Source organism: Mesoplodon bidens (genome assembly GCF_964165515.1).
Source record: "Mesoplodon bidens genome assembly, chromosome: 8".
Classification (NCBI taxonomy): domain Eukaryota; kingdom Metazoa; phylum Chordata; class Mammalia; order Artiodactyla; family Ziphiidae; genus Mesoplodon; species Mesoplodon bidens.
The window spans coordinates 92,624,239-92,647,132 of NC_138165.1; the positions used below are offsets into that span (position 1 = coordinate 92,624,239).

General features: G+C 46.6%; 1 protein-coding gene across 3 annotated transcripts in view; it reads left to right on the forward strand.

Moving 5' to 3' along the window:
- The first annotated feature begins 2,811 nt into the window (after window positions 1-2,811).
- Window positions 2,812-22,894, forward strand: part of SMARCAL1 (SNF2 related chromatin remodeling annealing helicase 1) — a 51,958-nt gene continuing 31,875 nt past the window's right edge. For 2 of the 3 annotated variants that reach the window (XR_014016474.1, XM_081242118.1), the window contains exons 1-8: window positions 2,812-3,016; window positions 4,112-4,148; window positions 4,545-5,413; window positions 6,182-6,232; window positions 9,765-10,007; window positions 12,355-12,405; window positions 17,391-17,577; window positions 21,062-21,212. Coding sequence is in view for 2 of the 3 variants with exons in the window: in XM_081242118.1 (XP_081098244.1) it covers window positions 4,603-5,413; window positions 6,182-6,232; window positions 9,765-10,007; window positions 12,355-12,405; window positions 17,391-17,577; window positions 21,062-21,212 (1,494 nt within the window). In the remaining variant the exon portion in view is untranslated. The remainder of the gene's footprint in view (window positions 3,017-4,111; window positions 4,149-4,544; window positions 5,414-6,181; window positions 6,233-9,764; window positions 10,008-12,354; window positions 12,406-17,390; window positions 17,578-21,061; window positions 21,213-22,894) is intronic. The other variant, XM_081242117.1, reaches the window with a different exon arrangement.

A 22,894-nucleotide genomic window follows, 5' to 3' on the forward strand; every position in this document is an offset into this window, starting at 1 on the left:
ATGGTTGTCAGATAAAATATAGGACCCTCAGTTAAATTTAAATTTCAGGTAAGTAATACTTTTTAAATATAAGTACATGCATGCAATGTTGGGGACAGTTATTTGGGACATTTGCTAAACCTGACAGTTTTAGCTATTTGTCCTCTATCCTCCAAATACTGTAATCTTTTGGAGGAACAGGAACAGGATCTTATTCATCTTTGGAATCCCTTGCAATTGTGTCTGCCAGATTTTTGGATTTCACAGACTAAATATAATTGGATATTTTTGAAAGAAAACTACTTTTAATTTTGGTAAATAGAGGCATTTATGACATTCATCACTTTACTAAAGAAAAGTCAGTTAAACTTTAAAAAACTACTAGATGAACTCTCAAGCCATTTTAATGTAATTTTACATAATTATATAAATCTTTTTAAAAATTAACTTTACAAGATGCCTATCACATTGTCCTTTTGTTTGTGTGTGTCTAAGGCAACCAGGTGACACTTCAAACCAGTTGTCACTGCCCAACTGACCTGCATTTGGGAGCTTCAGCTGTGCAGAGTTTATTTGAAGGCCTTGCACGATGTTTTCACTTTTTTGCTTTAGCTGACAGGAAGCCCTGAGTTACTTTGGAGCTCAGCTGCTATAACTAGGCTCTTCTCTCCCTGCATTCCTTGGCTCCGGCGCTTTCCTCCAGGCCTTTAAACCTTTTCAATGAAAGAATTTTTACTATAAGTTGCCTGAAGAACTTTGGAAGTATAGAAATTTAAACAAAAAAGCCGTGCATGTAACAGTACTCAATAAACGGTGCTGTTGACAAAGCAGATATGAACAATGAGTGGTATTTGATTAGTTTACTTTCTGAAGACAAGGTTTTTTTTTAACTGAATTCTTTTTTTTTAACATCTTTATTGGAGTATAATTCTAATTTCCCATTCTTAGAATTTTTGAATGTTTGAGCTAGAAAGGTAAGCACATCTTTTAGTTCAAATCCAGACTTCCCGAATTGGGATTTTGATCCCATGAATCCATAGGAATACTAGAATGCAAGCTCCACTGGTCCACATGCCTTTTTAGCACACATCAAAGGGCAATATGTCATTCTACAGGCGAGCCAACTGAGCACAGCCAAGGGCAGTGACTGTTGTATGAATTGGTGGCAGACGTGGGTGAAGTGCCCAGCACCGAGCTTTCTTAGCAAATTAACTGAGTCTGCTGGGGAACAGAAAGGGCAGGGAAAGATGTTCATTCATTTCTGTTCACACTATATAGTAGGAAGTGGTTGCTGGGTGTAGAGAAATGAAGGACCTGAGAAGATTGACCTCAAATAATAGCAACATCCCTCTCCCATCTGTTCTGGGATTTCACAATTCACTAAGTGCTTCTCCCATATTTTCTCAATTTGATCCTCACCACAACAAGAAGATTTAGCAAGGTAGTACTGTTTTCTCGTCCTAACTTTATAGATGAGAACTTAGAGGCATGGTCATGTGTTGATGTGGCCAATAAAAGGGGTGGAGCTGAGATCTGAACACTATCTAGTGCTTAACTTCACTCAAGGCCTGTAGCCAGGCCAATGTTTCTGTCATTTAAAAAACCAACCCGATTTACTTTTTCAAAAGTCACACAACTTCTATATATTATAAGAAAATTCAAATAATTCAGAAAAATATAGATTAAAAAGGAGAGGAGTGTATCCCATCCTCCCCTGTTCCTGAACTATGAGTTTACATGCATTTATAGGTAGGGATTTTTTTTTAATGGATCAAACTATACACATTGATGTGCTTTGTTTTTCTTAACAATACATCTTGGCCATTTTTCCAAATCCTTAAGTAGAGATCTACCTCTTTGTTTTTAAATGAGCCATGTTTGAAAATAGAATAGCAACATTTATGTGAATACTGATGACAGGGAAATATTATATTTACCACCAATATTTAATAATGGAGTTGATTATGGAATGGAAAGGGTGTTGGTGCTCAGAAATGGGGTAAACTGACTCTGATAGCGTCAGCTTACTAATTTTATCTCAAAAGTGTGGGCTCCAGAGTCAGAACCACAAATAGGCTAATAAGGCTTTGAAAAAGTTATCCAATAGCTGCTCAGTTTTCCTATCTGTAAAAGGGGGATACAAATACTGTGTGTTCCTTAAGGTTGTAGTGAGGATTAAATGAGATAATTCACATTAAATGCTCAGCACAATGACTGATGAAGACAATGATGATGACAACAATGACAGTGACGACAATGCTAATTCTTTTTTGATCCAAGAAGGTCAGGTCGGGGTTGGAACAGCAGGTGGTGCTTAAATTGCAAGGTTATCAAATCAGGAATGGATACCCCTGGGGATACTTTTGTTAAGAGCTACCAAATCCGTCTACCCGTCTCTCTGTATTACTATGAGATTAGCCACAGTTGCACTATCTTTGGCTTGTCAAATCAAACTCGGTGTTACTACGATGTTGTACATTTTGCACAGCTCATATTGCTTCCTTCCTGGGTGCTAATAAAAATAAGGAAGAGCATGGAAAACAAAAAACAAAAACCTCCAACAACTCCTGACAGCGTGACTCCAGTTTTGGGAACAACAACCCAGGCTTTCACGATCCGGTGCTTGCTGAAACCTTTGAGGGACTCGAGGACTACAATTCCCAGGGTGCACCATTTCAGCCCCGCCCACGACGTTGCGTCTCCTAATTCTCACCAGGCTCCGCATTCAAACTACAAATCCCAGAAGGCCCTGCAGCACCGCTCGGGTCTCCCCTCTGAGGTCTTTCACTTTTTAAAGCGTAACTGGGGCCGCGTTGCCCTCTGGGAAGTGTAGTTCCTCGGGGAGCGACCCCCACCACCAGTACTACCTCTGAGGCCCGGCTGCTGAAATAAGGCGAGCGAACTGGCAGCGCTCGAGTAACTGGGCCTAACCGGCCACCCGGAAGAGTAACCTGGCTCGGGGGGGCCCTGGAGACGCGCCTGGGTTCGGGGTCGGGCGCGAATGTGGCTCACGTTCTAGGCCTCACCGGGTGAGAAGGTAAATTGGGAGGAAGGTGGCGGTGGCGGACGAGACCACATGCCACCCTGGAGCAGGGAGTGGGCCAACGGAAAGGGTGAATCCAAGTGGAGATGATAGGGGTGGGAGCGGCGCTCCCATACTGCCAGGTCGGGGAGAGGCGCGCCCCCAAAATGGGGTGGAACACAGGTCTCAGCACAAAGAAGAGGGGCCTCCATGTAGTGGGATGGCTTTATGGTTTGGGGCTGATCAATGGGACTTCATCCCATGGCGTCATCTCCCCTGGCTAGTGGAGGCAGCGCACCAGGCCTTGGACCTGGAGAGTTTGGGGGCGCAGCAGAGCGCTGGTTGGAAAGTTAGTCAGGAGTGTTTTACCCGGGGAGCCTGAGAACTGCAGCCGAGCCTGGGAACGATGCCTTTCCCTAACACCTTCTTAACTGCTGGTGGTTGGAGGAAGTGGAAGGTCTCTAGAGATCGATGTTTGGAGTTCTGGTCAAAGAGAGTCCCCGCAGGAAGGAAACCTTTTTACCCTCGGGCGTTTCTCAGAGGCCCCCCACCTTGTCATCGTTATAAACATTACGTGGCGTTACATTGGGTAGCGGCTCTTCAGTTCGAATCAAGCCAGAGAAATTGGTGTCCAGCGCCTGGGTCTAGAGTATTGTAAAAGTGGCTCAGCTCATAGAAGAATAACCTAAGTAAATTAATTGGAAAAAAGAAATCGGGATAGGGATACAAAACAGAACATATATAATGATCCTATTTTGTAATAAATCATATGTCTTCCAAATATTATACATGACCTGTATCTATGGATATGATAGAAAAAAATCAGAATTATACTGTACTCTAAACTATGAACAGTGGTTATTGATGGATACTGAGATTACAGATTAATTTTACTCTTTTCTTTACATCTTTATGTAGCGTCTGAATTTGTACAATGAGCGTATTACTTTTTTTTTTTCCCTTATTTTTCCAGAAGAGTCACTCGTTGGTCTACGGTGGTGGGTTTACCACCTGCAGATTGACTTGCCAGGAATGATGAAACGATGGTATTCGAGGGGTGAATTTAGTGTGCAGTGTATGTGATGCTAATGCTTTTTTTCCTTCTTCCAGGTTGGAAGGAGGCTGTTTTAGCAAGTGTCACGCCATGGTATGTGTTTGTTTTGGTCTATGTCAGTCTAATCCATTATCCTTTCTAGTTTGAAATGTCACCCTTCTCATTATCTGATGGATTTAGGTTGCACTATATAACTTTTTGGGATCTGATAACTCATGTTGGCTGGTGGATGAGAGGGAGAAAAACATTGAAAAACATTGAAATACCTTTTTGGCTTTGGATTTGATCGACCTTGCTTTTTACTTTTTGTCAGAGTCATGGTTTTTGGCATATGCTGCCTACTATCTGTGTGGGTATGTGTTTAATTATAAAAGAAACTTTCATATATCCTTTGGCTCCTTGTGCATTTCCTGGGACAAAAGTGTTAAAATCAAGGTAAGCAAATACATACATTTAATGTTTATTTCAATATTGTTTTTCCTTTCTCAGCTTTTGCCAAGTTTCCGATTAAAGATTGACATTCCTGCATGAACATTTCCCTGTTAAAATGTCCTTGCCTCTTACAGAGGAACAGAGGAAAAAAATCGAAGAGAATCGGCAAAAGGCTCTGGCACGTAGAGCTGAGAAATTATTAGCAGAACAGCATCAGAACACACTCTCGAGCTCCTCCATTGCTGCTAAACCTTCCCAGTCCAAGCAGGGCCCTTCCAGACACCTCCACCAGGATCCTTCTAAGTCAGGGAGCCATGGTGTCGTTTTCAAGCAACAGAATCCCAGGAGTTCATCTGACGGTGATCAGAGACCTCAAAATTCCCACAGTTTTCAACTCAGCACCTCAGAGCAGGCAAAGGGGACATGGCAGAGGCAAGAAGAGATGCCCACAGCCTGCCCGAGCCACCGCCCACCAAATCAAGTGACCCTCGCTGGGATCTCCCCTCCCTTGGCAAACAGTCCTCCAGCGGTCTCCAGCGAGCAGCTCTGGGTTTATGGGTCAGAGGAAGGTCAGATTCAGGCTTCACACAAGACCAAATTGACACCCTTTGTTAACACAACTCATGAGCCTTTGGCCAGAGCAAAGAATTTCCAGGAAATGGCAGCTTCTTCCTCTGGACAGCCTCCCAGGGATCCTGAATTAGAGGCCAGGATGGCAAGACCCTCCACCTCTGGGCAGAACGTTTCATGGAGTGTGATGCCCAGGACAGAAGAAAGACTACAACAGAAATCAGGGACCCCACTCCGCAAAGCAGCAGGCTCCCAGCAGGGAACATGCATAAAAATCGGTGATCGTTTCCAGGTGAAGATTGGATACAATGAGGAGCTCATTGCAGTGTTTAAGAGTCTGCCGAGCAGACGTTACGGTAGAGTCTCTCTCTTTTTTTTTCTTTTTTTTTTTTTTTTTTTCCGGTACTCGGGCCTCTCACTGTTGTGGCCTCTCCCGTTGCGGAGCACAGGCTCCGGACGCGCAGGCCCAGCGGCCATGGCTCACGGGCCCAGCCGCTCCGCGGCATGTGGGATCTTCCCGGACCGGGGCACGAACCCGTGTCCCCTGCTTCGGCAGGTGGACTCTCAACCACTGCGCCACCAGGGGAGCCCTAGAGTCTCTTTAAATCTAACAGTTTCTCATAAATATGAAGAGAGTGCATTGGCACATTATATCCATCCAGTTGTTAAAATTTTTCTGTTTTAGCTCATGTTTCCTTTTATAATAGACGTTCCTTCAAACAGCTGCCATGCTTGGGGGCTGCCACATGGCCACATGGAGAATGGCTGAATAGTTCCCCTGCCAGGTGCTTTGTATGTCGTGTAGCACTTAATCCTAAAACAGTTTTTTGTGAGAAGTAGGTGTTATTTCCATTTTAAAGGCGATGGAACTGGCTCAGCCAGGTGACCTGGCATGCTCAGGTTGGTCCTCCCAGAAGGGCAGAGCCAAAGCGTTATCCTCATTTATATTTGCTGTTTGTCCTCTACGGGGATTTTGTACATCAGTAGGGGCTTTTCAGTCAACTGTTTTGAACTTAGCATTCGTTCATTCATTTAACAAACCCTTATTGAATGTCCAAGTACAGCTCATACCAGCAGTCATCAGCCTTATTGTGGGCAAACCAGGTACTTCTGTTTCATTTCAGATCCTGCCACCAAGACGTGGAACTTCAGCATGACCGACTACGGTGCCCTGAGTAAGTAGGTGTGTGGTCCCCCGTCATGCAGGGGGACGCTGGTATTGAAAAGTTCCTCGAGTAGCAGATACAGTCTAGCCTGTGGTTCAGATGGCTTTTGGGACGCCATCCCAGTACTCTTCTTCCTTCTCCCCATGGCCAGCCTAATGAGGCAGGTCCTTGGGAGGAGGGCACCGGTCATACTAACAAAAGCTAGCACTTGCAGAACCTGCTCCATGCTAAGGCTGTTCCAAGCCCCTTATCTATGCTAACTCTTTCATTCCTTATAACAACCATTTTACAGATGGGAAAACTGAGGTCCAGAGAGGCTCTGTAACTAACATAGGGTCACACAGCCAATCAGTTGTACAACTGGGATTCAAACCCAAGCCACCTGACTTCAGAGTGTATGTGCCCACTGGACTGCAGGCTCCAGCCATGCCAGGCAGCTGTGCCGGCCCCGCTCCCAGGAACGGTAACAGTTCAGCAGACAACACAAACGCGAGAGTGCGGGGAGCGGGTGTTGCCCAAGCTGGCTCCAGCCTGTGTCATGTCTGGTGGTAGTCAGGACCCCTGGGTGCTCACCACTTTGTCTTCTGAGATTTTGTTGACTCTCCTACACCAAGGTTTTTGTCACCTTGTCCTAGTGCCTGAAGCCTGCACCTCTGTTAGAGTCAGCCCTGAGTGTCCTCACCTCCCGTTCTACGCTTCCCTCCCAGCAGCCATTTCTGTGCCCTCTCTGTCCCCACCCAGTTCAAAAAGGGAAAAGCGGAGGATGCATGGTGAGGTTACTCCTCCACAGATTTGGGGCACGAGGTGGAATTCTCTGACATCACCAGTACAGTTGCTGGGGGTAATGGGACAGCTCCCTGCAGAACTTCCTGTTTCTCTCCTTGTCCTCTGCCTTTTGAAATGTTTGACACTAGGTTTGGGGGAGCTCGCTTTTCCCATTATTTTAATCCATTTATTAGGTGTTGAGGGGAGGAGAGCCAGTGCTCTGGGTTAACATTGTAGGTCTTGATACCTGGTGTTGTGTTATTGCTCATGTTAAACCAGTGATTTCCAGTTATGAAGTTTTGTTTGTTTGTTTGTTTGCTTTTTGCGGTACACGGGCCTCTCACTGTTGTGGCCTCCCCCGTTGCGGAGCACAGGCTCCGGACGCTCAGGCTCAGCGGCCATGGCCCACGGGCCCAGCCGCTCCGCGGCATGTGGGATCTTCCCGGACCGGGGCAGGAACCCGTGTCCCCTGCATCGGCAGGCGGACTCTCAACCACTGCGCCACCAGGGAAGCCCTATGAAGTTTTTTTCATGTCATGTCAATGTTTTTTTTCTTTTGATTTTCTTATACTTTTATATATGTATACAAAAGTAACCTACAGAGACTGTTTAAAAGTCTCTGTTTTGTTGGTTTTGTCCTCTTTTTACTCCTGTCCTCTGACCACAATGGTTGTTTTTGGTAATGCTCCACGTATTTTTGTTTTTTAACAGCTCATTGGGCACAAGATTCTGTCTGTAGCTTTCAGGTGAATTTTGCTGATGAGGAATTGTTGAGCTCGTCTGTATCCTTCTCAGTGTTTTGCGTACTCAATCTGTTCTCTACCAAGATATACCTGGAACACTCTCCCAACAACTGTGGATTTGTGCCTTTACCCTTGTTTCTTAATTTTCGGATAGTTGATGATGGCTGTGTCATCTTAGTACATTATACTGTTTATTAATGCAACATATGAAGACTTTCAGTCTTCCTGTTATTTGTTTGGGTCCACCTCTGAATTTTGCCTTTTTTTTTTTTTTTTTTTTTTTTTGCGTTACATGGGCCTCTCACTGTTGTGGCCTCTCCCGTTGCGGAGCACAGGCTCCGGACGCACAGGCTCAACAGCCATGGCTCACGGGCCCAGCTGCTCCGCGGCATGTGGGATCTTCCCAGACCGGGGCACGAACCCGTGTCCCCTGCATCGGCAGGCGGACTCTCAACCACTGCGCCACCAGGGAAGCCCTGAATTTTGCCTTTTTAACCCTACCACACACTCACTGTAGGTCATGTGGAAAGTATGTCAATGTGCAAAGAGAAACCAGCCACCCTCCCCCACCCCCGTCTGTCCCCACTCACTTAACCACTGTCAGCATTTTAGTTTTATTCCTTCCAGCCTTTTTTTCCTATGCATTAAGATATACAGTGTTTTCTATATGTAATGTAATCTGTACCTTGCCTTTTTCACTTAATGTTCCTGCATAAAGCACTTTTATTTTAATGGTGCATGTTAAACAGTTAATTCTGGGTGATGAAAATGTGCGTGTCCATTATTGAACCACTTTGACCTCCAAAAAAATGATTTCATACTTAATAGCGTCTTTTGTCTTTTCCAAAATTTCTTCCAAAAAACAAACAAACTAATGGCTATAAAACATTCTCCATTTTAAGAATGTGTGATAGGGACTTCCCTGGTGGTCCAGTGGTTAAGACTCCGCCTTCCAATGCAGGGGGCATGGGTTCAATCCCTGGTCAGGGAACTAAGATCCCACATGCTGCACTGCGCAACCAAAAAAAAAAAAAAAAAAAAAAGAATGTGTCGTATACTGGGTAAATCATTTTCTTTTTGTTTAATGTTAATTTGCTCCTAGCTTCCCCAGTATCAAAGCTGTAAGGAACACCTTGGTCTATAAATTTTTGTTTTTTCAACTTGTGTTAGTTGAAATAGATTCCTAGAAGTTGAATCATTATGCTCACTTTTTAGGGCTCTTGCTGTATATTGCCAAATTGTTTTCCAAAAGGTTTTATTCCTATCTGATATCTATTTTTCTAATCCTGCAAGTTCGATAAGTTAAAAATGACTTTTTATTACTCTGATTGTTTACAGAGTTGCACGTTTCTCCAAATGTCTATTAGTCATTTTCCCCCTTTTGAATTGGTTGCCTAACTTCTTATCTTATGTGGTCTTAGTATTTTTTTTTAAGTATGAGCTCTGTTCATATTTCTTGCAAATATCTTTATTCACTAGTTTTGCCTTTCATTTCAGTTTGTGTTTTTTGACAGTTTAGTTCTATGTCGTCAAATCTATTAATCTATAAAATGCCTCAGTAATAGAGAAAATAAGGGTCAACACTGTATGTCTGTGGCCTGATGATCCTGTGTCTCCTTCCTTGTCCTCTCAGTGGTGGACAGAATAGTGACCTGGGAACAGGGTTAAGGGGGTGATTTCTGGTGTGTTGACTTCCTTCGGTGGCTTCTCTGACATGGCCACAGAAATTATCTGATAAGTTTACTCATCCTGGTGAGATCCCTGTCCCCTCTGTTCATTTCTGAATTCTAAGTTTTTAAAATTGGGAAACCTAAGGAATAGAAGAGTTACATTCAGGAAATCCTGAAATACCTGAAGCCCCAATTAAAGCACACCTGCACACCTTCTGCATCTGACTACGCTTTTTCTCTCCTGCCCGCCCAGCGAACTTCCTCCTCACCCTGCTCCTGCCCTCCTCCTGTGCCTGCCTTAGCATTCCAGGGCCACGTAGAAGTCGCTCAGGTTGTCACCTCTGTCCTTTTCTTCTTCGGCAGTGAAAGCAGCCCAGCACCTCCAGGCTGTCACTCTGCAGCCTTTGGAAGTGGCCGAGGGCCACGTGGAGTCACCCTCTACCAGCAGCAGCAACCCTGCAGCCCAGACCTGCCTTCCTGTAGCTCCCTCCCTTGCCTTCGTCAAAGGGCAGTGCATACTCATCTCCCGGGCCCGCTTTGAGGCTGACATCAGCTATTCAGAAGACCTGATTGTGCTGTTTAAACAGATGGATTCCAGAAAATACGGCAAGTAGTTGGCCTCCGCCTGATTTCCGGGATGCAGAGTGGCCTGTGATCTCAGACTAGGGTGTTTTCCTCTCTTTAAATGTTCAGAAATAACTTTCTTGGTAGAGGCTTTCTAACCTTCTCCTTTTCCTGTAGAAAGACGCTCCCTAAATTGTTCCAGATTGTTGAACACATAGTGGGGCCTGCTTGGTCTTTAAAGGCCTCACAAAGAGAAGACGCCATCCCCAGTCACCTGGGCACCGTCTTCTTGGTAGAAGCAGGTCAGTTCCTGCTTCAGCCACTTAAACCCATTTAGTTTTATTTTGCCCTTAGTAGAGCTTGAAAAATAGGCATTTGCCATAAAACTAAATGCCTTTGGGTAGACTAAGCCAGTGGTTCTCAAACTTGAGCATGCCTCCGAACCACCTGGAGGGGTGGGTAAATCATAGGTTGCCGACCCCCATGCCCAGAATAAAAGCCGGTGCCTGGTTCCCACCCAGAGCTACTGATTTAATTGGCTTGAGGTGGGGCCTGCGCATTGGCGTTTAAAAAAATCTTCAGGTGAGTCTAATAATCAGCCAGGATTGAAAACCACTAGCTAAAGCAAAGCAGTTTTGCTTTATTTTTTGTGAGGTTCTTCAAAAGCTGCCGCATCAGAATAAAGAGCAGAAGAATTCTGCTGGGTTTCATTCTTAGCTTGGGCCGTGTTGTTTTACAAAACAGTGTGGCTTTTATGGATTTGTATTCTCATTCTTGAAATGGTTTTAGCTTTCCCTAGGCAAGTAGAAAGCAAACCTTTAAAACCTCCTGCCTCTGACACATTCCGTGCAGGCAGCATCATGGAGGAAGCCTCTGTGGAATGACTTGCTCAGTGAGCTTTCATCAAGGTCGGGGTTCCTTCAGGAGCGGGTGATGCTGGCTGTTGCATTTTTATCCCTTAGATGGAGAGAGTTTTGACTGGTGAGAGCAGGCTGGTGAGTAGGGTTTAGGCACAGTGTGCAGGGCCCAGCCTCAGTCCAGAGAGCATTGCCTCCCCTGGCCTCTCAGGTGTTCGGCTTCCACTCGGGGTGGCCCTCAAAAGGCAAGTACCGATGACCTGTGTCTTCTGACCTGTGGCCTTTGAAATCACACTCCTGACATGCTCTGCTGTCTGGGGAGGAACGAGAACAGTGAAAAATATTCACACCCAACCCTGCCCAGGCCCCTAGACATTAAAACACCATCACTGGATTTTTTTTTTTTTGGGGGGGCCATAGCAGTTATTCACAGACTTTCCCATTTGCTGCCCTGCCACTGTCAGGATCAAGCTATTGTCAGAAAGGGTCTCCTGCACTATTCCCACATCAAGAGTAGTCGGTCTGCTTTTGGTCTTTCTGTCAGATTACACCTGGGCCACCTTGCTTCTTCCCTGAAGTGTACTCAAAGTATCCATGATGCCTTTTCCCTAACTGCCTTGCTTCTTCAATGACCAGACAGAGAAGAATTCATTTTTGCTGCCCAGAAAGCACTTAACTGAGTTGAAGCTTGCTTGATTTTCTCAGAAGGTCGATTGGTAGGAAAACCTAAGTAATTAGTCAGTGTTGGGTAGCCAGATGCTCACCCCTCTTAGTTAATATTATGTGTAGTTTATGCTACACCGTACTAATCAGAAGATGGAATAATAATAATAATTTATCATTGTTTACCTTTTCTTTGAGTGCATTGTTTGCCAGAAACTCTTTCCTAAGCATTTTACATTTAAATTGTATGTAATGCTCACAAGAGCCCTGTGAGGCAGGGGCTATACGATGCTCCTTTTTCAGATGTGGAACTGAGGCACAGGGAATTTGCATAACTTGCCCAAAGTCACACATCCAGGAAGCGGCAGACCTGGGATTTGAACATAGACTGTTTAACCACATTGACCACATGTAGCTTGTTTTCCATGTACAAAATAGAGCTAATAATGGTGCCCAGCTTATAGCGTATTGAGGAACTGATGAGATGGTGCATATGAGTCTCTTGGCACTGTGCCTGGCTTAAGGTAAGCAGTGAATAAGTGCAAGCTACAGTATTATCCCCACCTTGGAGATTCAGGGTGTTTCTGACTTGCTGGGCTGTCCCCAGTCCCGTGTCCCCGTAGCTCTCTTTATCACCACGCTTACAGCCCAGTGCTGTCTTCATGTCTGCTTGTCTTTCCTCCCCGAATTCTGTGAAAGCCTCGATTACTGGTACTCTCGATCTCTGTGTCCTCAGTGTGGGGCACAAGATCAGCCACATCACCCGAGGTTCCTGGGGGTTTGTGAAAGCAGGGAATGAATGAGTAAGTGTGGTGACATTGCAGGAGGGCAGGGTGTCATGTTTGCCTGTTTGTTTCTTGTCATTGCAGATGTCAAGACCAGGAAGTGGAACTTTCTCCTGGAAGAGTACAGTAAACTAAGTGAGCTGACCACCTTGCTGGTTTTATATCATGCTGTTGTTAAGCCTTAATTATGTGCCTTAAATTTAATGTATTTTGAAAGAATCACCTCCTTCCTCCCCTCCACCGTGGTAACTTCGCATGCTTGTGTACAGGACTAGTAAAGGTGAAGTTGGTCTCGGGCAGCCATGTCCCTGCGCTCTGGGCTGGCGGCTTTACAGCAGCCCAAGCAAATGCAGGGTCTCATCTTCTGTCAGGATGAGGTGCTACTAGTCAAATTCTTGAGGCCTGTGAAACCTCACACCCATCATAGAAGTATGAGAAGTGAGGGTCTGTGGATTTTGGGAATCAGAGGCAAGCTAGGATTGCTGAGCTTAGAGGGAAGCTACTTTAGATTCCCTCTAAGAACAGGCTCTCTCAGCTTGCTTCTAGAACCAGATGGTCTGTGAAAGTTGGAGAGCCTTAGTGGTTACAGGCTTCATCATGGGCTGAGCTCTGCCAGAGGCAGAAGCCAAGGCCGGGGCACATCAGCATATAATAAGCGCTTTGGAGTCTCACCAAGGGAAGGACCTTGTGTACAGATGTAACTACAAGAAGGGGAAGCCAGTTTGGCCTTATCATTTTTCTTCTCTGCTCTGCTTGGGTGGGGCAGTGAATGAATTCCATTATGCCAGAGAAAGGGGGTGGGGTGTGGTCATAGCTCAGCCTGTCCTGGAATACCAGTCTGTTACCCATCGTCCAGACCGTTGATATTCTGCAGTGGGTGTGCAGCTGGCACAATGGAGTTTCCTCCTGCCTGACCCCCCTGAGAACTTTCTGGTACCAGGGTTCGGCCAGGAGAGACATGCTCCAGCTCAGTGGGGCTGGGAGTGGGGATCCACATCATTGGCTGTCTTGCCCACCAGGCTAGGGCTTTAAGGAAAAGGGTCTCTTCCCTCTGTCTCCTTATGTGACTTACTATGTATGCAGCATCAGGTAGGTAATTCAATATTCTGGGTCCCATGTGTCCCTTCAGTAAAAAATGGGGTGTTTAATCCATATTTGCCCTACTGACAGAAATTAAATATAAGGGAAGAGCTTTTGATTCCTTGAGGAAAGACTTGCTGCAAACTCAAGGTTAAGTTTGAATATGATGAGTTACTTAGTATCAGCAACCACTAGCTGAAGCAGGAAGGATGGCTGACGTTGATCTGAGACCCCTTGGCTGCTGCTATTTGGAACTCGTGACTTAGAGCAGATTATTTGGCCAAAGCTGAATTTTTGATGAGCGGTAGGAGTGAGTTTTTCCCTCTCACCCCTTTGTCTTTCAACCACAGAAAGACATATAAATATGTGAGCTATAAAGGCTTTGACTTTTATGGAGCAACAAAAAGCAGGATATTTACAGCACTAGCAGATGAATGTAATGTTGAAAAACCATGACTTGCAACTTACGTAGCGTTATATGATGGTTCCAAGTCTTGAGGGCCATAGATTCCTTGAAACATCTGCTGAAAACAATGGATTCTTCACCCAGAAAAATGCACGTAACAGCCACACATAAGATTTTGCCATTGATATTAATAATTCCATGGGTGTAGAGTTAAGAATTCTAGAGTCAAGAGTTCATAGAATATAAGACTGATTCTCCCCATTTCATAGATTGGGAAACATTTGGACCCAGAGAAGGAAAACAGTTGTTTTCCTTGTCGGGAGCCTTGTTAGGGTCACAGTGAAGTCTGACTAAAATTGCAATTTTGAGCTTGTGATGTGACCCACTAGGAAACTTAGAAGCCCAGGTCTACGAACTAAGAAGCCGAGGTGAAGAGGGGCTGCAGAACACTGCAGTTCCCAGTTTAGTTCCAACTCCACTGTTAACAGATTGTAAACCTGGGGAATTTGCACCTCTCTCTTCACCCCTAGGTCTCGTATGTGAAATCAGATTATTGGCCTGAGCTAGTGACCATGTGCGTATGAAACTGATTAAGAAGTGACGGTGAGAACCGAGTATGTGAGCGCTCACTGCTAACGTGGTGACTAGTCTCCAGGTCAGGCCAGTTGCAGAGCGATCCTCCTCCCTCTTTTCTTTTTCTTTTTTTTTTATTATTATTATTAATTTATTTATTTAGTTTTGCTGTGTTGGGTCTTCATTTCTGTGCGAGGGCTTTCTCTAGTTGTGGCAAGCGGGGGCCACTCTTCATCGCGGTGCGCGGGCCTCTCACTATCGTGGCCTCTCTTGTTGCGGAGCACAGGCTCCAGACGCGCAGGCTCAGTACTTGGGGCTCACGGGCCTAGTTGCTCCGCGGCATGTGGGATCCTCCCAGACCAGGGCTCGAACCCGTGTCCCCTGCATTAGCAGGCAGATTCTCAACCACTGCGCCGCCAGGGAAGCCCCTCCTGCTTCTTTTCTAAGTGACTTGCTTCCTCGTGCCCACAGTGACGTTGGCATAAAGCCGTCTGTTTTCCCCCGACCTGTCACAGTCCAGAAGGGTTCTTCGTCCCCCTCAATGATCTTGTCAGCTGCTATTTGAAAACGTTAACATCTCTCTGCTGTGTGGCCCGGTAGCGTTCTGCCAGAGAGCTGTTTTACAGAAACACTTCTCTATGACTCATGAAGCCAGACTGCACATTCCTGTCGTCTTCCAGCACAGGCAAGGGATAGCAGTGAGTCGTTGACAGCAAATAGAGGCTGCCTCAGAAACACACTCAGCTGACTGAACCAGCAGCATAGGATTTGGGGAGATAGTAGTCGATAGGAAACAGAGTAGAAAGTGGTTTTTTTTCCTCTTGAGTGGCTGAAAGGACATAATGCTTACAAAGCACTGTGTTTCTCAGCAGCCGGATCCTCAGCCCTTTCTTAGCTTTCATCAGGTATTTGAGTGCTGAAGATCACTAGGATTAAAATGAAAATGGGTTCTGAAAGCACATGGGGTGCTCAGTCTCTTGAAGTGTGCAGAAATCAGCACGCTCAGATTTAATTTGGAAGCATGCAGTGTATTGCTGCATCAATATGGACACTCTCTTTTATATTAAGCCATCAACCGTACCTGATTTCTTATCTTGGTGATTCTATTCATGCAAACTGTTTCCAGAAATAACTGATACCTATATTTAGGGAAAGAGAGAGATGGATTTAAATATACTGAAAAGGCAAGGCAATTTAAGGTGGCAATAGATGGCTCAGCCCTCCATATTCACATCAGTATTTGCAATTGCCAGCTGATGGCTGTGGCAGAAGACTTTTGGAATACCTTGTGACCATTTGGAATAGAGAACTGACAACCTTAGAATTTCAAGTAATATCGGGTGGCAGTGAAACAGACACAAGTTCTCTATGTGATTCCTTCTCCTGGGTTCCTGGAGAACTCAGTTAGCCCCTTGGTGGGTTACTATGACTATCTCAGGGTGCCCCAAAAAGGTAAAAGATAAAGAGCAATCAAGGATCTGTAAACAATGGTCACTCTCGTAACTCTTCTAATTAGATTTTTCAAAGGAAATGTTGAAAGGGAAGAACATCTTGAAAGCTACAACTGTAGGACAGCAGGCTGTGATTAGAAGTTTAACGCTAATTCTACGACCAGGGATTTCTAGGTCTAACCTCTTTTCTCTAACTTTAATTTTTAACTTGTCTTCTCCTGCTGTCCCCCGCCCCCCAGAATTATGTTTTATTTATATATCTGTTTTTTTCCTTCTTTTTCTGTTTCTCTATTGAATAAAGGGCTTTTTTTCCCTCTTAATTTTAAAATCAGGTGAAGCTAAATTCCTTCAAAAAGAAAAATCAGTGAAATTGATTTTCTTTTATTTCCATGTAGATCCGATTTATTTCCATGTAGATTCTTTTATTTCCATGTAGATCCTGCTTCAGCTAGTGGTTGCTGATACTAAATAACTTATAATATTCAAACTTAACCTTGAGTTTGCAGCAAGTCTTTCCTCAAGGAATCAAAACATTTCCCACCTGGGTTAAAGACTCTGACTAGAAGAGATTTCCTCATCCATTATATTGGGGTCTGGAACCAGCACACATGGAAGGAAAGTAAAGACCCCTAAATATAAGCTTTAGTTGAAAGAGAGTCATGGTCACCCTTAGTAGTAGTTTAGACTCTAAGCTTAGCAGGGGTTGGTAAACTTTTTTTTAAAGGGCCAGATAGTAAACATTTTAGGTTCGTGGGCCATGCCGTCTCTGTCCCAGTGACTCAGGTCCACCATTATGGCATGAAAGCAGTAAACGACAGTCCATAAACAAATAGGCACCGCTGTGTTCCAGTGAAACTTTATTTACCACAACAAGTAATAGACTGATTTGCCAAAAGGCCTTAGCTTGCCAGTACCTGTAAAACTCACCTCTCTCAAGAGAAGCTGCTTATTCTCTTATGGAAAAGGTCAAAAGTGTGCAGGGCCACGTGCATTGTTGTCAGTTGGTGGCCTTTGCGTGGGCTCTGCCCTTTGTTGTTGTTTGTAAATAGCACTACTGTCCTACTGATCTTTCTTGGAAATACCTAACAGCTTCTCTGCATAGACCACAGTGCTTCCTTGCCTGGTGATAGCATATAGCTGAAAGTTCTCCATCTTCTCAAACATTGAAACCAAAATAAAACATAAGGAGAATGGAAACAAGGCAAGATTTATTCATTTTCGGCCTTGCTTTTCCTGGGCTGATTTTTGAAGAATGTGGGTCCTTATTTATTGAATGGGAATACTAAGATAATTTTTTAAATGACTTGAGGTTAAAAATAGATTGGTCGCAAGAACACTTTAGTTCCTTCCGGTGTTTGTGTGGTGCAGTGAAGATCAATTTTGCATTACTGAGTGCCCTCTTGTTTGCAGACACTAGGAATGGAGAGGGAAAACTGGTTCCCTGCCATGCATCTGTCTGCACCCAGTTTTTCTCTCCAGTTACTTTTCGGAGGAGATGGCATGCAGCAGAATTCTAGCCATTGAACTTTGTATCTCAAAGCCCCTTCTTTTTCCCCCAGAAATCTTGGACATGAACACTCCAATTCACACACCTCTGTTCTGCTTTCTAGTGGAAAGGGTGCGCTGCCTTCCACAAGTTCAGCTGGACCCTCTGCCCAAGACCCTCACCCTGGCTTTCGCCGCTCAGCTCCAGAAGACCTCTCTGTGTCCCGTGGTAGACATCCCCGAGGCAGACCTGTCCAAAGTGGATTCCAAGCTGGTGTCGAGCCTGCTGCCCTTTCAGAGAGTTGGAGTCAAGTAGGTTCTTCATCCGTCCTCCTCTTGCTCTCTCCTGCTCAGATTGATCGCTCACCACAGAGTGGCTTCAGAGGCTCCCTCTTTCATGAATGCCCCTCTTTCACAGACGTCTAGAAGCGTCTGGGTGTTAGCATGAAACAGCCCACATGTCCTGTCACCAAAGCCTGATCGTAACCACTGATTTCAAATTCCATCAGTTAATGAGGACTCTGTATTGCAAGTGTGCAGAGACCCAACTCAAAGTAGTATAAGAAAAGAGATTTCTCATTGCAGGTAATAGGAAGCCCGGGGTCTCTAAAGAGCTCATCAGGACTCTGTACCCCTCTCAGCTCTGCTTTCTTCTTACTTTGCTTTGTTCTCAGCCAGGTGCTCCTCAAGTGTGGCAGCGGGGGCAGCCAGGGGCTCCCGTGTTGCACCCATCGGTTCTGTAGCCCAGCGGAAGCGCCTCTTTTCTAGTGGGTCCCACACTGAAATATCTGAAATTTGGCGCTGACGCTTGAACTGGTCAGTCACTGTGTCCTGGGGGGCTCGGAGGTCTTACTGGTGAGACCAGGTGACAAGCCCATTCCTGGAGCGAAAGGGTAGGGGCTGCCTCACCCCAATTACTTGGACTGAGAGTGTAAGGTGGTCGTTTTCCAAAAGAAAGTGCTCTTATTATATTGATAGAAAGAAAAAGCTAAGCCCGTGTCCTGACCTGTCCCTTTTTCCGGAGTTTCTTAGGAGAAACAAAATGACAGGTTTGCCCCAGAATTTGCCTTCTAGTAGAAAGATGGGAGGTGGAGGAGAGGGCAGAGCTCGATCTGATGTCAGGTGGTGTGGTTGGAGATAGAGCCCCATGCAAAGGCAGGACCTACATTGTCAATGGACATGGCCCACGAAGGCAGCCTGCCCACGTGCAGCCCACTTGGGGTGTTTTGGTTAAAGCTTGGCTGCTGTCTGTGTAGGATTTTGTTCTCCGGGTGCAGTTCGGGCACAGTGGGACCTCACTGCATCCCCACGGTCCCAGCCCTGCCCACACCCTTTTCTTCCTTTGCCTTCCAGCTGCCATCTCTCTTAGATAACACTTTGCTGTTTCTTTCATCTGTTGAGATGTCCTTTGGGCCTTGTTTTACCCAGGCTCAAGGTGGGTTTTCCCTTTCATCTTTCTTCCTCCGTCTCCTTCACTAATGCTGAGAGAGGTTGCCCACCCCCAGCTCCTGGGCAGCCCCCGTCTTCAGAATCCAGGTTCTTCATGGCTCCCCTGGAGATCCCTGGGCATATGCGGTGCACGCTGAGAGGTGGTGGGTGCGAGGCACCCCAGGGTATGTACATCAGAGCCAGAGCACAGCCAGCTGGTTCTGTCTTTTTCTCTTATGGCTCTGAAACTGCTAATGGTACTTGCAGCCTTTCTTCAAAACTTTGCATTAATTCCAGATTTTAACTTTCATTCCCTGAAGTGGAGGAGTTTGGTATTAAGCAAAGGGCTGGCAATTCCATGTTTTTGTTTTGCTTTTTTATGTAAGTACTACAACTGGAAACTCATTTAAATATACGGAGCAAAATCTATTAGATAGATGTCAGCCTGCTCTAATATCTAAATGGTTCCTTTTAATAGAGGAGTGAGTTGAGACCAAGGAAGACAGTCCTCTGTCTAAAGCTGCTCAGTGTCCAAAAGTGGAATTGGGGCTGAAATCCTATCTTCTGATGACGCGTGCAGCGCTTTTTGTGTAATACCAAACTACGGCATTCAGCCGTGTGATTGTCTCTCTGTTATCCAGGCGACATCTTTGTTCTCAGTTGTGATCACTTTGTTCCTTAGTTGGACTACCTCGAGGCAGAGTAAAAGGAAAGGCTGTGAAATTCAAGGGCCTGTTCTGCTTTGGGAATGACCAGGTGGATGAAGCCGTGCAGACATTGTAAATGGTTGCGACGCCTCGGAGGCTGAAACAAAAGGCCCTCCCTGGTTTGTTGCATAGGTGCCCCTGGCCATCCTGACCACCAGTTTTGTAAATCAGAAAGTAATATAAAAAAAATAAGTCTTTTATACTTGTCACTCTGCATGCGTCTGTCTGAGTTGATCCCGGAAATGGTCCGGAAGATTCCACCAAGGTCGGCATGACAAGGGGAGGGGAGGGGACACCACCTCTCACCGGGTGGGCCGTGTGGCAGCTGGGAGGACAGAGAAGTGCTGGGACCACGACAGGACGCTCGTTGTCTGCTGAGCCTGGGTGTCCTGGGCTCACGCCCCCCGCAGACCCGCTGCTCACTTTCCCACCTTCGTTGGGCACTGGCTTCCGAAGGGTGGAAACGCCGTTTCCAGGCAATTCAGAAAGGCCGTGTGCAGCCCGGAGTTCTTGTGGGCCATGGCGGCTGCTGGTCAGAAGGGGGGCTGTTCTCTGGATGAGAAGGAAAGGGGAAGAGCTAGTCGACTGGCTTATTATCAGGTTCCTGAGCCAGTGATCCGTTCTTCGGGAATTCCGACGAAAGAGGAGTGGTGTTTGCAGCAGGTGACCAGGCATCTGGCACTGGGGACCCTTTTAGCTTTTCTCTGATTCATATGCCAGTCAAGCAAGTCACCATCACTGTTTGTGTCTTGGTGATTTTTCTCCTTTGGGGGAATAGTTGTTATAAGGGAAGCACTTTCCCAGCACTTACGACGATACCAAGCACTGTTTTAAGTGCTTTAAACATCCCGAGCCCCCGTAACACTCTCTGGGGTGGGCCTCATCGTTATTCCACGTGACAGCAGAGGTGCAAGGAGGTCAGATAACTTGGGTAAAGGCACATGGCTCCCAGGTGGTGGAATTGGGATTCCAGCCCAGGCCAGGCGGGCTCCGAAGGAGTAGAATAATAATTCCATGCTTTATTCACAAACTGTAAGCAAGGGCTGCTGCCCTGGAGGGCTTGGGGGCCCTGGAGGCTGCTAGGTAATGAGACCCGTGTCTGAGGTCGGTGCTCCTCTTAGACAGACACTCTTGCTCCATCCTTCTCTCTGGCCGTCCTCCTGTTCTCCAGCATTTTCTGTCTTTGCCAGCTTTATGCGTACAGAGTCCTCTCTGATCTTGAGAAAGCCATTTTTCCACCCCACCGTCTCTTCTTTCTTCCCTTCCCGGCAGATCCCTCATGTGACAAGCGTGCCCCTCCCAGCCCCCCGTTAGGGACTGTTTCCCACGCTCTTCCTTTATATCCCCTGGGCCTCGCCTGCACCGGGCAGAGGGTGACTCCTTTTACTGGAAACTCCCTCCCTCAGCTTCCACGACCTAATTGTCTTCTAGAGCTGCTCCCTCCCCTTTGACTACATTTGTCCCTGTTTGTAGTCTTTCCTTGGTTATTATTACGCTGCCCCCTGTTTGGCCCCTGGCTTCCCTCTCGGTGGAGCAGGTCTCTTGCGAGCCGGTAGCCCACACCGAGCAGCCGTGTGGCTTCACGCGGCGGCTCGATGGAGGGTTAACCGACGCCCCGGGAAGCGCGCCGTGTGCTCTGTCCTGACCGTGTCTGCTTTCAGTTTTGCCATAGCGAAAAGAGGCCGCCTGCTGCTCGCTGATGACATGGGCCTGGGGAAGACCATCCAAGCCATCTGCATAGCCGCCTATTACCGGAAGGAGTGGCCGCTCCTGGTGGTGGTACCGTCCTCCGTGCGCTTCACCTGGGAGCAGGTCAGCTCTCCTGGTGCCGTGATTTTAACGAGGAAGGCTTTCCTCAGAGTCAGAGTCATCAAACGACAGTTTGGGGACAGGACCTGGGGAGCTCGAAAGATCTGTCTCAGCTCGAGGAAGAAGGGAGCCTGCTGAGGCCAGGCTCCTGGTTTTCTGGGGTAGAATCAGGCTAGGCCTTTAGGGAGGAAGGGCAAGGCCTTACCAAGCTCAGACTTGCTTCCGTCTGTCAGTAGATGCTTCCTGAGCACCTCCGGTGCCCCTGTGAAGAACACGTTTCACCTCTACCCCACTTAAGTTTCAAAATAGTTTTACTTCCTTTATTTCCCTTAATCCTTAAACAGCCGTGTGCAGCAGACACAAGATATTAACCCCATTGACAGATGAGAAAACTGCCTCTCCAAGGGGTTAAGCGCCATGCTTGCTGCTAGCGAGAAACGGTTCCGGGGCCTTGAGGTCACACCTCCTGACTGGGCTCAGGGCCCACACCGGTAGCAGGTGGTGTGGGCACGATGTTCACAGTCTACCGGGCACCTTTATGGCAGAAAAACCTGACATGACCATTGTATTATCACTCAGCTGTGAGCTTTGTCTCCCATAAATCCAGGGATCAGAGTGGTCCCATGAAATGAATGAAACTCTACCTAAGCAAAATTGGTGAGGATGGAAGACGTGGTTCATCGTCCATAGCTTTTCCCAGCTTCGTGCTGCTCGAGGTGGCTGTTGGCTTTCTCGTGCCGAGGCTGTTACTAAGCCCCCGTGAGCTGCTCCTGGAGAAGAGGCAGCTCTGCCTGCAGCCAGGGGGCCTGACGCCCAGACATGCCCTTCCAACCCAGAAGAAAGCAAGACTTTAAAAAAGTGCATATCGAAACAGTACCTCACTCTCTTCTTGTCCTTGTGATCTGAATTGTGCCAGAGCCTCTAGGAACTAACAGTTCAACACACGTTAGATTCCCACAGCGCCCTCAGAAATTCTAGGGAAGAGCAGATGGTCAGAGGCTTATAAGCAGGACAGAGCCTGGCCTAGCGCTCCCGGAATCAGAATGGTGTCAGCTCAGGCTCACTGGGAGCACCCAGACCCCCGGCCAATGACAGAGGCTCCTGGTGGCCGTCCACTGGCTCCAGGTACTGGCTTTGGCTAGAGATGGCGAGACTTCTGAGGAAAGCAGGTGCCTTTGTAGGAAGCACTGAACATTTTCATCATCATCAGCGCCTCTGGTGAACCAGGCTCTGCTAAAAATTCCTTTATAAAATTTCTCTTAAAAAGAGTTGCTGGGCTTCCCTGGTGGCGCAGTGGTTGAGAGTCCACCTGCCGATGCAGGGGACACGGGTTCGTGCCCCGGTCCGGGAAGATCCCACATGCCACGGAGCAGCTGGGCCCGTGAGCCGTGTCCGCTGAGCCTGCGCGTCTAGAGCCTGTTCTCCACAACGGGAGAGGCCACAACAGTGAGAGGCCCGCGTACCGCAAAAAAAAAAAAAAAAAAAAGAGTTGCATTTTTTTCCTCACAGAAACTTGTCATCTAGTTAGAGGTCACAGAAGTAGAATCCACAGACACCCCAAAGCGACTGCGAACAAGGGCTTGCTTACTGAGGAGGGAAGTGTCCCATTAGTGGAAAACGAAGGGGAGTGGGTGGGTGGGAGGAACAGGGAGGCAATGGTCGTTCGTGGGGACAAGGTTATGCGT